The sequence below is a fragment of the Capricornis sumatraensis genome, chromosome 16 (genome assembly GCF_032405125.1).
Source record: "Capricornis sumatraensis isolate serow.1 chromosome 16, serow.2, whole genome shotgun sequence".
Classification (NCBI taxonomy): Eukaryota; Metazoa; Chordata; class Mammalia; order Artiodactyla; family Bovidae; genus Capricornis; species Capricornis sumatraensis.
The window spans coordinates 55,010,221-55,026,873 of NC_091084.1; the positions used below are offsets into that span (position 1 = coordinate 55,010,221).

Below are 16,653 nucleotides of genomic sequence, written 5' to 3' on the forward strand. Positions count from 1 at the left end.
GGGTGCTGTGGGTCACAGACAGGGAAACCCATAGGCAAGTGTAAAGGGTCCTGGAGCAAGCCAGATGAGCTCAAAGAGGCTCGCACAGGGCAAATTGCCACATGAAAGGCCAACATCTTAGACCAGCTGTTTCCATATGGGAAAGTAGGCCCAATGTGGCCAGATCTGCTAATCTTTCAAGAAAAAACAAAAAGTGGGAGTTTTGTGTGAAATTTCCTGACTTTTAAATGCTGGCAACTAGGTTAAAAACACTCAGTGAGCCAGCATTGTTGCATTGTTCAAGCCAAATGAAAACGGCTAGGAGTCAGATGCGGCTCCAGGCAGGACTGCCATCCACTGCACAACTCCAGAGGGCACCCTTCACCTCACGGCGCACAGCTCACGCACTGCACAGAGGGCCTTTGTCCAGGGCCTCCGTGTTGTGACCATTGCCCTGTATTATCTCTCTGCCAGTTCCTCTGACGGCCCAGGCAAAGTGTGTGTGGTGGCAGGTTTCCGGGAGAGGCCTTACCTTCTCTCTTTTTGGAATTTAAGATATTTATTTTCTTGGCTGTGCTGGATCTTAGTTGCGGCACGTGGGAAATCTCTGATCTTCATTGTAGCGTGCGAGATCTTTAGTTGCAGCATACAAACCTCTAGCTGGAGGCGTGCGGGATTTAGCTTCCCTGAGGTCATGGAATGGAATGCAGCAGGTGATTGTGGAGCACAGAGGGAAGACCAGGAGACAGCAGAGGGAGGCTTCCTGAGGGGTCTGTGTCTCTTCAGGGGCCACTGGGAGGTGAGAGAGTAGTACCGAGGATGGGTGCCCCCCTGGAGGACAGTAAGTTCTGAGGCCTGGTGACCAGGCCTAGAGATAGCTCCCAGGTGAGAGCTCCCAGGTGAGTTTGGGGCAAACGCGGACAAAACTGACTCTGTGTGTCATCCCGGAGTTGACAAAGGATGCTACCTCTGGGACCCTCATACAGGCTTAAGAGGCAAGGCTCATTATTTCTATTTTGCAGAGGCTCAGAGAGCTGCTGGCCCAAGGCCACACTGGGTCTGAGTGACCCTAGGTCATGGTCTCTCTGCTGACGGACAGGCTGGAATATTCTGGAGAGAAAGTGCCCTTGTCTTGTCCTTCCTTAGTCCAAGCCCTCCTGCTCCATCGTCAGGATGTGAGAACCCTCCCAGCTCTTGGCATTCCTCAGCTCGTCCCTCCTCAAAGTTCAAATCTGGGCCTTTTTGCAAGTCCCAAGCTTTCACCACACGCAGATCCCCTAGACTAGGAGCTGTGTCCTTCTCACCACATTTCTCTGTCCAGCCTTGAACTGACCAATGAACTGACTAAGTGACTGATAAGCTAAAAAATCAGCTGGTAGAACTGTCCCCATTGCAATCACCTTTGGCAATTCACTGGAGGGAAGCCAGGCCAGAATCAGAAATGGCTACAGGGGGAGTATTTTTCATAGGTTCTAAGGCCATCATTGGTAGCCACCATTTCATGGCTGCTATCAGGGGCCCAAGAGTCAAACAGGTCTGAGCTCCAGTCTAGGCTTTGCTGTTTACCAGCCCCAGGACCTGGACAGGCCCCCTCCCCTCTCTGTGCTTCAGTTTCCTCATTCATGGAGTCACAGCATCTGCCTCAATGGTTTGCCAGGCAGATGGGTGAGTGTGCCCAGCGCAGCACATAGGGTAGCCTCAAGGGGAGACAGTGAGCCTCTCCCATCAGCGGGTGGCGGTGAGCCAGAGAGCTGGGTCTCCAGCCCCCATCTCTGTGGCCCTCCTGGGTGGACGTTTCTCCTGGTACCCAGGTTCTAGAGGCAGCAATGCTCTTCCTGTCCCAAAGCAGTTATGGAGGCAGGCAGGGTGTTTGTACCTGACAGCGAAGAAAACAATGCTAACTGAGCATCTGCTCTGTGTCGTGTCCGTGCTGGCTCTCCTACCTTAGTGACACAACCTGTGGATAAGACAAAGTCTGCTTTTTACCAAGATAAGGCCCAACACACCTCTTGAATTTTTGGCAGTGTCTCAGAATAGGGAGAAAAGATCAATAGCATTGAGCAAGAATCATGATACAACAGTCCAGGGTTTGTTGGCAGAAACATCAGGGTGAAGATTTCGCGGGTAGAGATTCAAAGAATCAGAGGTGCTGACAGTTTTTCTTGAACAGTTGCTCCGTCTTTCTGGAAGTTTCTGTAATGAAAAATCAAGGAATCTGCTGGAAAAGTAAGAAAAATAAGAAGAAAATTGCTAATGAAGACAGTAGAGTAGCAAAGTCAAGTTAATGTCATTGGTAAGGTGTGGTTTGGGGCTTTAAGGGTCCTCGCTGAATGTGGAGGGAAGGTTCAGGTTCTCAGTGGGCGCTCTCGGCAGTGGGCAGCAGGGGTTGCCGTCCCTGCGTTGAGGATGAGGATCTCAGCTGGAGGACTGAAACCTGTGCAACTGCCTGCGTGGCTATGAGTGTGCACAGTGGGAAGGAACCTAGGTCCTCCGGTCTTGTGGTTGACTGGGGCTTGGACGGGAGGGAGAGAGAGAATCCAGAGATGGAGGATGGCACTGTCAGAGGAAGAGGTTCACGTGGAGGAGCTAGCTGTGTGTGGAAGGGTTCAGCTGGGCCTGTAGCCTCAGAGGTGCTTGAAGATTTCAGGAGAGGGGGAAGATTGGCCCTCAGGGGGCCTATGGTGTGCCAGGTCTGAGCCAGGCTCCTGAGATGCCTTACCTCCCTGAGTAGAGGCTATATTCTCACTTTACAGAGGAGACAAGCTAATCAAGGGCACATCCATGCTCCACAGAGGACCAGTGGCTGGGCTGGGGTTCAGACCCAGGTCTGGGGACTTTGCAACCTTTGTGTACGTGCGTGCTAGGTCACTTCATTCGAGTCCAGCGCTTTGTGACCCCCATGGACTGTAGCCCATCAGGTTCCTCTGTCCATGGGGTTCTCCAGGCAAGAATACTGGAGGGGATTTGCCATGTCCTTCTCCAGGGGATCTTCCCAACCCGGGGATCAAACGGGAGTCTCTTACATCTCCTGCACTGGCAGGCGGGTTCTTTACCACTAGCACCACTTGGGAAGCCTCTTGAAACATATACTCAGTCCCATATCTGCGTTAGATTTGCTGTTTATAGCTGGGAGGTGGCTGGAGGAGGCAGATCCTTGAGTCTTTAAGGAAAACAGAACAGGCAGAGAAAAGTGGCCCTTCCTGTCAGGCTGCTCTCTGAATCTCAGCCCTCATCTCCCAGACTCAAATTCCTGGCCCTGGAGGGGATTTGGCCGTGGCCGGTACACTCTGCCTCGTAGACATCTGGAGCGTCTGAACTGAAGGTCTCTGGTTGACAGAATTTCAGGGCAACTGAAACTGCCCTGAATTTCTGAGGGCAATTTCTGAGTCAATCTCTGAACTGACTGACTTTCTGAGCAATTGCAGAACAGTAGGTTCTGCAGTTGTAGGTTCTGTTCAAGAACTGACAAACCTGAACAGATGAGTCTCCTAAAGGACAGTGGACTGGTAGCCCAGTGACTCACCAGCTGACATACGTGAGTGTGCCTGTGCGCATGGCCAGCCATGTGACCCACCGACAGGCACACAGACCCCTTGCCTGCCAGCTCTGGGGCTGTAGGAGCTAGGCCTTGGAACCACCTGGCCTACCTGGGGCCCCCAAACCTGGCTGCCCAACTGGGAGAGGAAGGGGCTGTCATTTTCTCCTGGGGCCTGGCTCCCTGCCTCTCCCCTCATTCCTACAGGGCCCCCGGGCTCAGCTCAGGGGCACTCCCTCAGCTGCCCTCTCTCCTGCAGAGCTGGCCCTTGAAAAAGCCTTCACAGGATGGTAAGGACTTCTGAGTCAGCAGGTGAGGTGGACCTACAGCTCTGGACTCAGGACTTTCCTTCCAGGGGAAGCTCTACCCCTTATCGGGGCGTCGGACTCTCTGCTGCCAGCCCCTCTATAGAGGACTCCAGCCCACAGGAAGGGCTCAAAGGGGACTGACAACCAGTCTGACCAGCCCTGTTTAGAGACCAACTGGCCATCCACACACTGACTGGCAGCTGCTCTCAGAACCCAGTGGAACGGGGCCAGGGCTTCCCCTTCTCCCCCCAGAGGCTCATACTATAGGCTGAGTCACAGGAGGGTGGAAAGTTCTGATCGGGTCCGTTGACCTTTAGTTCCCTCTCTCACCCATGCCCTGGGCTTCTCTCAGAGCTGGGGATCCACGTTAGTGACTCTGCCCTCCCAACCTCAGCTCCCACTCCATCATCTGGTTGACCTGCCCCTCGGGAGGCAGGCACTGCTGCCTTTCAGGTGGCCTGGCTAGGACTGGCTGGGCCAAGACAGAGAAGAATGTTGTGCTTCTACCCCTCATTAAATCTGTGCAAGTAGTGCAGAGCAGCATGAGGTTAACACCTGGGCTTGAGTTCCTGTACTAGTGTGAGCTAGCAGAGCTAGTTACCTGTGAACCTCGGTGTCCCCATCAGAAGCACAAAGCTCATGACTGCACCGAAGGCATGGAGCTGTGGAGAGGCTTTCCAAGCACTTACCGTTTGGCCAAAAAGTTCATTCGGACTTGTCCATAAGTGGATGGACCCGAACGAACTTTTTGGCCAGCACAGATTGTGCACGCAAGCCTTTACATACATGGAAAGCATGTAGCACAGCATTTATGTTTTCACGGGTGACTGGGCTCTGCTTGTGAGGAGCTGGAGTTCGGAAATTGTCCTGTCAATCTCCATAATTGATGCTTTTGAACTGTGGTGTTGGAGAAGACTCTTGAGAGTCTCTTGGACTGCAAGGAGATCCAACCAGCCCATTCTGAAGGAGATCAGCCCTGGGATTTCTTTGGAAGGAATGATGCTAAAGCTGAAGCTCCAGTACTTTGGCCACCTCATGCGAAGAGTTGACTCATTGGAAAAGACTCTGATGCTGGGAGGGATTGGGGGCAGGAGGAGAAGGGGACGACCGAGGGTGAGATGTCTGGATGGTATCACGGACTCGATGGACGTGAGTCTGGGTGAACTCCAGGAGATGGTGATGGACAGGGAGGCCTGGCGTGCTGCGATTCATGGGGTCGCAAAGAGTCGGACACGACTGAGTGACTGAACTGAACTGAACTGAGTTTGCTGGGAACGCCCTTACTTTCTCTTCTTCAAAGTGATGTCCATGGAGCATTACCTCCACTTCCTCCACCTAGGCCAATCCCTCACCTCCTCCCTATCAGGTGTCACTTTTACTTCAGTATCTCCTTGTTTCCTCTGAGTGTTCGTACCCATTAAAGGGACTCCTCCCCAGCCACACCCGCTTCCATTTCCTCAGCCAAATTACTCAAGCTATTTGAATAGATACTTTTCCAAAGATATGGCCAATAAGCAATGAAAAGATGCTCAACAGCATTAGTCATTAGGGAAATGCAAATCAAAACCACATGAGAAATCATTTCACACCCATGAGAATGGTTGTAATCAAAGAGACAGACAATAAATATTAGTGAAAATGTGGAGAAATTGGAACCATGACCCACTGCCAGCAAGCATGGGTGTTAGATGGTGTTAGAAAACAGTTTGACAGTTCCTCCAGAAGTGAAACAGAGCTACCCAGTGGATCAGGAATTCAACTCCTGGCTGTATACTCAAGAGAACTGAGCATGTGTATCTACACGAAAGTTGGTATATGAATGTTCACCGGACCTGAAACAACCCAAATGTCCATCAGCAGATAAATGGATAAACTAAATGTAATTGTATGTATTTGTGTGTATACACATACACTGGAGTATTATTTCAGTCATTAAAAGGAATGGAGCACAGATACAAGCTACAACATGGACAAGCCTTGAAATATTAGGCTAAGTAAAAGAAGCCAGTCACAAAATACCACATGTATGATTTCCTTTATGTGAATGCATTTGAAATATCCACAATAAGCAAGCTCAGAGAGTCAGAAAATAGATCATTCGTTGCCAGGAGCTGGAGGGATAGAAGAATGGGAAATGACTGCTCATGGGTATGGGATTTCTTACTGGGGTGGTGAAAGTATTCTGGAATTACAGAGTGGTGATACTATATTACTAATTAGATAATATGTAACTAATTAGATAGTCGTGACTTTTTGAATATACTAAAACCATTGAATTATATACTCTGAAAGGATAGATTTTATGGTATATGAATTATTTCTCAATTTTTAAAGATTCCTTAGGCTCCCAGGTACTTTGTGTGAGGAGCAGAAAACCCTCGCTGGTGGCGGCTGCAGGCTTCCTTATCCCTCTGGCTGAGCTGGTCTTCTAGGTCCAGAGATGTCCTGAGAGGGCCCACACCCCTTCCCTCGGTCAGGAGTGTCCTCAGGGCATCTTTCAGGCTCCATAAGGAGCTTGTTGAATGAGGGGAAATTCCTGCCAGGTTGAGAGACATTTGAGACAATGGAGAGGCTTCCGCGGGAAGCAGGGCCCCAGGAGGGGAGGAAAGTCCTAGAAGCCTGGGCTGCCTGAGGTTTTCCTCTAATGGAGAGGTGGAGTCTCCCAAGGCTGGGCTTCCAGGCTCCTCACTGAGATTAAACCTCAGGAAACCCTGAAAGATGCCTCTGAAAGGGCTGCAGTGAGTGGGAGACTGACAAGGTTACCATGGTTCCCGTGGGTCATGAGACCATGATTTGGGCGTTGGACTGGTGAGTTCTGTGATTATATGCTGTGTAGTGCCCTGTGGAAGTATTGCTATCTATTCCAAACTACCCCTAGGAAAAACCTTTATGCCCTGACTTTGGACCAAGCCTTGACCATACACGGGGCCCTAGACCTCTGATCTTAGAATAAGTGAGACAAACCCTGACCCAGAGTTAGCCTCCAGGAACACTGGACATCTCACAGATACAGGCCCCAGGAGGGTAGGGCTATGCATTTCTGCACTAGCACCACAGCTCAAAGGATGTGTGGCGGCATCTGCAGCTTCTCACTGGAAGGAAGCTTTATGCTAGGAATGGAATGAAGAGGTGGATAGGTGGTCTCAGTGGGATCTGGGAGCTTAGGTACATGGAGCACACACATACCCTCTGAGGAAGGGCTCCTTCAGCTCCTGAGATGCAGGAAAGCTGTCAGTGCTTTGACTCAGATTCTCACCAACCCAAGAAATACCTCAGGTTGCCTGGTCAGGGTCATCCTCTGAGATTCCATCTCCGCTTTCACTCCCTGGCTTTCTGTCCCACAGGGCCGATGGGTGAGGAGCTCCAGATGCCAGACAAGGATGCCAAGGCCATGATGGGCACAGAAGACACACCTGGAGGCAAAGCCAGCCCAAATCCTCAAAATTTTCGGCCAAGTGTGTTCCACAGCATCAAGGTACCTCTCGGGACCTGGCAGGAGAAGGGTCATCTGAGCCTGACAGAGCAGGCTATGCCACTTACAGGCTGTTAAATGCCAAGCAAGGTGCTGCCTTTCCCTGAGCCTCAGTTTCCTCATCTGTAGGATGGGTGATCGTGATCTCTAGAAGCACTTAGCTTGATTTCAGGCACATGTTCTCTCCTTCCAGAGAGGCTCTTCTGTGGGCACTGGGGGACCAGTCTTCTTGGCGCCAGTTTTTCTAGGGGGAAAGAGAAGGATTCTGAACCTGTGTGAATCCTGGGAGTGCTGGCTCAACCAAGGGTAGCCCTAAACAACCAACTCTGTACCACCACCTGCACGGTGCCAGACCCTGTGCCAGGGGCCACTCCACACAGTCTTATTTAGCTCTCACAGTAACCTGGCGAAGCAGGGGTGTCATCCTGGTTACACAGATGAGGAAACCAAAACTCAGAACAAACCATTCTATTTTTTAAGCTCCAGCATAAACACCCTATTTTTAATTCTGTGAGACACGTTTTTCTCTTAGGAATTCGACCAGGTTTTCAGGAGGGCTGCAGGCAGGCAGGGTGTTTGCATGGGGCTGAGTGAGGTGAGAGTGTAGCTGGGGGTTCGCTGTGTGCAGGCGGTCGCCCAGGGAAGTTCAGGCGAGGACTGGGTGGGGTGGGGCGAGGTGAGATCTGGGGAGCTTCCTGGGGACAGGAGGGGGTTCTAGTCCAACCTGGCAGACCTCTGAGGACAGAGGGGCTCCCACCATCCTTGGCCTCATGAACCCCCGGGGTACCCAGGACAGCTTTCCTATTTTTCAGGCCTGTGAGAATCCATGCACTACCCCGATAACACTTTCTCTCCTCTTGCCCTGGACTCTCCCTCCCTTCCTCTCCCTCCTTCTGCTCCTCCTGTATGTCTGTCCCCTCTGACTCTCTTCCTCCCTTTCTCTGTCTCTGTCTCTCTGCATCCTCCTCCACGACTGTCTCCACCTGCGGCCCCTCCACCAGTTCTTCGTCCTGTGCCACAGCCTGCTGCAGCTGGCACAGCTCATGATCTCCGGCTACCTCAAGAGCTCCATCTCCACGGTGGAGAAGCGCTTCGGCCTCTCCAGTCAGACCTCGGGGCTGCTGGCCGCCTTCAATGAGGTACTGGCCCCGGCAGCATAGCCACGGGGCAGGGGAGGTGGTGGGGAATTGAGGGAGATTCTCACCTCCACTCCCCCTCCCTCACGGCCCTAATGTAAACCCTTTCCCCAGTGCCACGTGCAACCCCATCACCGCTCCTTCCAATCGCACCCTTGGGGAGGGCCTTCTGCTGGGGTTCACAGAGGATTTTAGAGCTAGGCAGGGTCCCCATTATCCACACCTCCCCACCATTCTCCTTTTGGTTCCTTCACCTTTTCAGGCACCCGACAATTTTCTGGCCCAGGAAGGAATCAGAGGAAGCCAACTCAACAGTAGGGAGAGAGGTTTAAATGAGATCCAAGGCAAAACTTTGGGACCTTAGGGCAGAGAAGGGAGCGGACGATACTAGGGCATGGAGTTGCCGCAGGATCCACAGGCCTCTGCCTCTGGGCTGACAGCCCAGCCCTGAGGCCTGGACAAGCTCCTCTGGGTGGATTTGGAGATCAGAGTCCAGCTGTGCCCAGCCCCTCCCCCACCAGATGTTTTCCGCCTGGGAGAAGGCTATTGTTCAGAGAACACTCTCTCCCCAGCCCTCAAGATTTCTGTGAAATTGTCTCTCCCTTGGGTGATATGACACATTCCTCCCAACCCAAGGCCCATGGTCTCCACTCAGTCCCCAGACTCTCCTTATCACCCCACTCCCAGATGTCAGAGATGGGGAAAGAATGTCATTACCGTCATTATGCAGTTGTGGGACCTCGGACAAGTCACTCCCTGACTCTAGGTCTCAGTGTCCCGTCTAAAAAATGGAGAGTGGCTGTCTCTCCCAGGATCAGTCCTCCCAAGGCCCCTCTGCTGATACTGTCCCACTCCATCAGCAAAGAACTGGGGTTCACAGGTGAGTACCCCACCCACAGTCACAACCAAGAAGCAGTGGAGTGCAGCACACACACCCCAGCTTCTGACAGCAGAGCCCGCCCTGCCCTGACAGCCCTCCAGGCCCCTCCAGCACCCACATCCAAGGATTCTAATTCTAAGGCTTGAAATACCAGCCTTAGTCCTGTGGCTTTAGACTTTTTTTGTACTTAGTTGCTCAGTCATGTCTGACTCTTTGTGACCACATGGACTATAGCCTGCCAGGCTCCTCTATCCATGGGGATTCTCCGGGCAAGAATACTGGAGTGGGTTGCCATGCCCACCTCCAGGGGATCTTCCCAACCCAGGGATCAAACCCAGGTCTCCCGCACTGCAGGCGGATTCTTTACCGTCTGAGCCACCAGGGAAGCACTAAACAAGACGGAAGTTCTGATTCTGGGTTTAGACACACGGGCAGATCTACTCTGTGCTGTGCTCAGTCGTGTCCAGCTCTTTGGACTGCAGCCCGCCAGGCAACTCTGTCCATGGAACTTTCCAGGCAAGAATACTGGAGTGGGTTGCCATTTGCTATTTTAAGGGATCTTCTTGACCTTGGGAATCGAACCAGGGTCTCCCATGTCTCCTGCATTGGTAGGCAGATTCTCTTCCACAGCGCCACCTGGGAGACCCAGACTTCGTTTATTTCCCATTCATGACATCCCAGAAGCTCAAATCCCTGTCCTTGACTGTCCTACTACCCGTGTTTTAACATGGGACCCAACCCGCATTCTAGAATGAAATTGAACTTCCGGCCCTGTCCACGCTGCTCTTATTTCTCGCCTCTATTGGAGCAGTAAATAGAACACATCCTAGGAGGACCCAGAATCTGTGTTTTTAACAGGGACCCGAATGATTCTAATTCAACCATTCTGCAGAAGGGCTCTGCTTTCATGGGTCCTCTTGAGAGAGTCATTTCCCAGGCAGGTTGATAAGAAGTCTAGGGGTCCCCAAGGAGAGAGGGGTCTGGAATTCTCAAGGAGGAAGAAAGGACAAGCTTTTTCCTTCTCTACTTTCCTTAGGATTATAGAACAACAATGTATTCTGCCTAAGGACAGTCTCTGGATTAAACCTTCTGGCTAATTGTGTAAATTATGGGAGTAGACCTGCTCTTTACTAGGATTATATACCAACAATGTATTCTGCTTTAGGACAGTCTCTGGATTAAACCTTCTGGCTAATTCCATTATCTTAAAATGTAAATTATGGGAGTAGGTCTGATGAGGTCTTTACAACCTCCAGACATTCTTTTGATTTACTGGAGAGTATATAACTCCATTGTTAACACTAGCAAGGGGGTACTCTTTCTACCCCCTTCTGATGCCTATGTCAGAAGCTTTCTCTATCTCCTTTATACTTTAATAAAACTTTATTACACAAAAGCTCTGAGTGATCAAGCCTCGTCTCTGGCCCCGGATTGAATTCTTCTCCTCTGGGGGCCAAGAATCCCGGCGTCGTGATTCAACAACAACCTTTCACTCTCATGCCTTTGCAGGTGGGGAACACAGCCCTGATCGTGTTTGTGAGCTATTTCGGCAGCCGAGTACATCGGCCCCGCCTGATCGGGTGTGGAGCCATCCTTGCGGCCCTGGCGGGCATACTAATGACTGTCCCGCACTTCATCTCAGAGCCATACCGCTATGACCACACCAGCCCCGGTAAGAACAGGAGGGGCTGGGCTGAGGGTGGATATGAGTTGCCACACTCATACACAGGGTCCACCCCCAGGCTTCCAGCGGTCAGGATGGGCCCAGCTTCCCAGAACACCTACTAGTCCCCCACACCCCACCCCACAGCCTCCTTCAGCTTCAGCCCAGATGAGTCCTTCTGGCAGCCCTGGGCAGTGGTGATGGGGGGGTAGTCCTGGGGCAGAAAGCTGAGGCCCTCTGGGTTTCTCTTGGGGAGGGCCTGCTTGTATGGTGCTGCTTTTTTTTTTTTTTTTTTTGAGGTGGAGGTGGATTTAGGCAGGCCCTGGTCTGTGTGGGTCCTCAATAAATATCTGTGGAATAATAATACCAGTGTCACACGCCACCTACTAGGTACCACTGTTCTAAGCACTTGATGTGTACTGATGCATTTAATTTACACAGGAAGTCAAAGCATGATGAAAGAATGGATGAATGAAAGAACAGACACAAACATGAAAGAATTTTAGACAGAATAGTGAAGCCCCTGTTTAGCCCAGTGGGATTTTGTTGAGAGTCAGCTTGACAGATGGATGCCTGTCCCTTGGAGAAGGACTCAAGCAACCCTCCCTGTCCCATCCATCTCTCCACCCATTCACTCATCTACCCATCCATCCACCTACCCATCCTATCCATCTACCCATCCACATACATACCCATCCATTCATCAGTTCATCCATCTACCTACCCACCTACCCATCCGTCCGCCTACCCATCCACCTACATATCTACCCATCTACTCACCCACCCACCTACCTACCCATCCACCTCCTTATCCTCCCCTCCGTTACCCCTCCTACCCTCTCCGCCCATCTGTCCATCTGGTGGTCCACCCCAGAAGATATTCGTGCTTCCTACTTTGTGCTGGACCCTCTTGAGGGACTCAGTCCTTGCCCTCTGGGAGCTCCCAGACTGGGAGCGAAAACAGAAACAAACAATACCTCCCCTGCCCCCACCCAGTGTATCAACTGTGTGAGGAAGAGCTGGGCAGAAGAAGCCCAGGGAAGGAGCCCACAGCCCAGCCAGGCATCATGGAAGGCTTCCCAGGGGAGGAGAGCTATCAGAAAGCATCCTTTCTCCCTTGTCTTCCCATCAGCTTGGACCCCAGAGCTCGTACTCTGTGCCAGGCCGAGCGATGGAAAGATGGAGCAGATACCGCCAGCCCTAAGAAGCTCTGAGGGAGCGTGGGTTGGTGTGAGCATGGGCAGCTCTGCTGCAGACAGAGAGTCCAGCACAGGACAGCCACGGGGAGCAGGCAGAGACCCGAGTAGAGGATGGACCCTGGAGGCTGGAGTGAGCTGGAGGAGGCGGCGTCTGACTGTGATGTAGAAAGAAGGTAGAGGAAGCTGCTCAGGCAGTGGCTGGAAAGGGGGGAAGTCCCAGAAGACAGCCGAGTGGTTCTCTAGGCCAGAGTGGAGAACTGTCAAGAGGTCTGACTCAGATGCCAAAAAATTTTACTTACTCATATTTCCCCATCCAGAATTTTCACCTTAACAGAGCTTTTCCTGTGCAGGGTCACACACATTCTCCATCCTCACCACCATACCACACCCTTCTGCTCCTTATGGAACCCCAGGCAAACTTCTTCTCCTGTCTGGGCCTCAGTCTCCACATCTGTCCAATGGGTGAACTGGACTTGGTGACCTCTAAGTACCCACCCTGAACTGACATACAAGGCTATTTCATTCCCTCATTCCTCATCATTAATTAATTAATTATCATTAAGGTGGCCCAGATGGTAAAGAAACTGCCTGCAATGCAGGAGACCCAGGTTTGATTCCTGGGTTGGGAAGATCCCCTGGAGAAGGAAATGGCAACCCACTCCAGTATTCTTGCCTGGAGAATCCCATGGACAGAGGAGCCTGGCAGCCGACAGTCCAGCGGTCACAAAGAGTTGGACACGATTAAGGGACTAACACACACAAAAAAAACCTTCCAAAGATATCCTTGGGCTTCCCAGGTGGCGCTAGTTGGTAAGAATCCACTTGCCAATACAGGAGACTTAAGAGACACGGGTACGATCCCTGGGTCGGGAAGATCCCCCTGGAGGAGGAAATGGCAACCCACTCCAATATTCTTGCCTGGAGAATCCCCAAGGACAGAGGAGCCTGGTGGGCTATAGTCCATGGGGTTGCAAAGAGTCAGACATGACTGAAGCAACTTAGCATCCAGCACATTAATATTTATGTGCCAGGCCCTCTGCTGGGGACTCAGGGGTGGAAAAAAAGACAGATCCCTATAATCACTTTCACATCTAGTAAGCACTGTCACAGGCATCACTCACCACTCCTAACGCTTACAACCCTTAGAGCAGGTGTTATCATTATCCTATTTTATGAATGAGGAAACTGACTCTCAGAGAGGGAGGTACTTCCTCAAGGCCCACAACTAATAGACATCCCCTACTAGCCTGGCCCTAGAGCCTCTGCTCTGACCGCTGAATTCTTCTGCTTGTAAGTTCCATATTTCTGTAGAACTTTCATTCTACAAGGCTTGTTCGACAGATGAGGAAACCTAGGCCAGAGGGGCTGAGGTCCTCTGCCAAAGTCTCACTGTCTTCAACCCAGGCAATCTGGTTGAGGGTCCAAGTCCTTGAACTTGGTTCACATGGCTTTTTCCAGCCCTAGAGAGGGTCTCACTGGGCTGGGTGGACATGGCTCAGAGACCCAGCTCCCAGAAAGGACTTGGCCAGCCACAGAGAGGAGGCCACTTCTCTACCCACATTTGGGGTAATAATAGTATGAGGGTCTTCTTAAGTTTGCTCACCAAATATTGGTGAGCTACAGGAAACAAATGTCTGGCGCTAAATTAAGAAATTTCCCTTTATTGCGCTCTACCTCTGCGTCCCGAGCTGACAGGAGCCCTTCCCAGAATGAAGGCCTAAGGGAACCATTGCTTCCACAGCCCAGACGCAGCGCCCCGCCCTTGTTGGGCCCTGCCTTCAGCCCTGGCCTTGACCCTTACACTCTGTGAGCCAGCCATGCTGAACTTCTCAAGACCTTGGTTTTACATGTGCTGTGGCCTCTTTCTGGACCCCACCCCTGACCACCACCTTCCCGTTCTGGAAAATCCTGTTCGTTCTTTTCCACCCAGTTCAAACCACGTCTTTCAGCTGTCCTACCCCACCCTCACTCAAGACCCGCCGTTGCCATGGCACTTCCACGTACCTCTGCTCAGAGATGTGGCATAGGGCGGGTTAAGAGCACGGACTTAGAACCGGACTGCCTGGGTCCCAGTCCCGGCTCCACCCCTTGTTAGTTGCTGCCTGAGCATCAGTTTTCTCATCTGCGAAATGGGAGTAACGAGAGTACCCATCCCCTGGGTTTGTTGTGGGGGTCAGAGGGGTTCAGAAGAGCACCTCCCATCAGTAAGTGCTATAGGAGTCTTAGCTATTGTCCTAATACTTTTATCACCTCTCAGCAGACATGTCACAAGACTTTGAGGCTTCCCTGTGCCTGCCAAGCAACAAGGCCCTATCTTCAGCCTCATCCAACAGCAGCTGCTCTAGCTACACAGAGGCTCGGCACCTGGCTGTGGTGGGGATCATGTTCACAGCCCAGACCCTGCTCGGCGTGGGTGGGGTGCCCATTCAGCCCTTTGGCATCTCCTACATCGATGACTTTTCCCACAACAGCAACTCGCCCCTCTACCTTGGTGAGGATCTGTCCCACACTTTGGGCTCTGAGGGAGGGCCAGGCTCAGGTCGGGCTAAGTACGAATCCCTGACCCCTGCCCTCTGTGGCCACTAGAGGCCCAGAGGAGCCCTGGAGAGCTTCCCAGGCCTGAGTCGGGGAGATGGGCTGCTCCTGCCCAGTGGAGGCTGAGCAGGCCCTGACCTGTGAAAGGAAGCTGGGCCAGAGGGCACTAACCCAGGCTTCCTATCGCAGGTATCCTGTTTGCAGTGACCATGATGGGACCAGGCATGGCCTATGGGCTGGGCAGCCTCATGTTGCGCCTTTACGTGGACATTGATCGAATGCCAGAAGGTGAGCTTCAGAGCACACAGTTGTCCCCAGGGGCACACAGACACAGTTGATCAACTGCTGGTCTCATAGAAGACGCTGAACCAGAGGACCCAGCAACCCCACTGACCTGGGACATGCCTCTTAACCTCTCTGAGCCTCAGCTTCCCCATCTTTGAGATACTGTCTGCCCTGTCCACCTCCCAAAGCTGCAATCAGAATGCAGTGAGAATGTGGAGATAAGCCAGAAGTTGCCATCAGATGGAGAGTTGTAATTGTTGCTACTGTTGTTATGAATCTTCACTTAGTTCCACCCTGACTTCCCCCGACCCCAGGCCCTCAGCCCTCTGCTCAGATACACTACAGGACAGACAGGGCCATGTATTCTCTTGGTCTCTGGGGTGCTCCCACCTTTATGGGGGACAGACTTCAGGACCCAGAGAAGACACTGGCATGATGGAGAGAATTTTGGAGCAGGACTCAGTAACTTGGGCCATTTCAGAGGGGAAATTCAGGGTGACCTCTAAGGACCCTTCAAGTTCTGACCACCTCAAAGCTTGGCCATCTATGCTGAGGGCACCATTTGGGAAAAAGGGGTCTCTGATCCAGGTGGTGGTCAGGGTGGGCCAAGGTGTGGAACTGAAGTTGGTTCAAAGACAGTCAGGAGGAGGGGAGTGTTGGGGGTCTCAGAGCTCTGGCGTTCTGTGGGGAGTGGGAGTGGATTGTTTCTAGAACAGGTCACTGTGGCGTCCCAGCTGCCTGCTGGTCACACCAAGCAGCTCCAAGCCCCCAGCTCTGCCTGCCGCATCCTGCTGCTCAGATGTCCCATCCCTCACTTGGAGATTTTCCAGCAACCCTGGAAGCCTCAGGGGGCACATGCACAAAAATATGGACAGGCAGATTCTGCTTCTCGTTATCCAGCTTTTGCCCAAGAGTGCCTCTAGTCAGAATAGGTCTGGGCAGCTCTGAACAGGAGTCACTAGGGGTGGCCCTGCCCCAACCCCCTTCCTTCTAGAAATCTGGGCCCAGGAGCCCAGCATGGTCTCTGGTTGTAATTCCATTCTCCCTTGATGAAACAGTCCTAAAAGTCAGGGCTCAGTTTCCCAGACACACCCCAGTTCAGGAGAAGAGAGTATGTTTCTGGCTCTCTTGACATCATCCTGGTGGTGCTAACACCTTCACAGGCAGACATGCCATTCCTGTGGACTGTGAACCAAGGTGCTGTCTCTCTATTCCTTCTTTCTCTCTGGGGGATTTCACTGGTTGGGTGGGTCACATCCACTGCAAGCCCAGACCAGCATGTGAGAAGCGGAAGATCTGAGATGGGTGTGCGTGAATTCCCACCAGCCTGGAACAGAAGATGGGGGAACAATAAGTGGAGGAGGAAACTGCACAAAAGCCAACCCCACCCCCACTTTTCCAGATGCTTTTGCTGAGCGCTGACTGTGTCCTCTGGGCCCGCTTCCAGAGGCGCTCAGGACAAAGCATCTGGGAGCCAGCCCCACTCAGGGGGTTGATGTCAACATGCATCCGTACTGTTAGAAAGTGTTTGCAGGTGCTGTGGCAGTTGAAGAAGGAGGTACCTAACTCAGCCTTGGCGTCAAGAGGTCTGATGGCAGAGATGGGCACTCCAGTAGGGAGGCGCATCTGGGACTGTTGTTGTTGTTTACTGGTTAGGTTGT

The 16,653-nt window shown here is 52.2% G+C and overlaps 1 protein-coding gene across 4 annotated transcripts in view; it reads left to right on the forward strand.

The window, feature by feature from the left end:
- The window catches only part of SLCO2B1 (solute carrier organic anion transporter family member 2B1), a 52,080-nt gene that overhangs the window by 5,618 nt on the left and 29,809 nt on the right, over positions 1 to 16,653 (forward strand). Inside the window, exons 1-6 of one of the 4 annotated variants that reach the window (XM_068988144.1) lie at positions 2,109 to 2,272; positions 7,167 to 7,297; positions 8,296 to 8,433; positions 10,820 to 10,982; positions 14,430 to 14,663; positions 14,897 to 14,995. In XM_068988144.1, the coding sequence (XP_068844245.1) occupies positions 7,172 to 7,297; positions 8,296 to 8,433; positions 10,820 to 10,982; positions 14,430 to 14,663; positions 14,897 to 14,995 (760 nt within the window). In that variant the 5' untranslated portion in view covers positions 2,109 to 2,272; positions 7,167 to 7,171. Of the gene's footprint in view, positions 1 to 2,108; positions 2,273 to 7,166; positions 7,298 to 8,295; positions 8,434 to 10,819; positions 10,983 to 14,429; positions 14,664 to 14,896; positions 14,996 to 16,653 lie in introns of those variants that run through there. The other 3 variants (XM_068988141.1, XM_068988142.1, XM_068988143.1) reach the window with 3 other exon arrangements.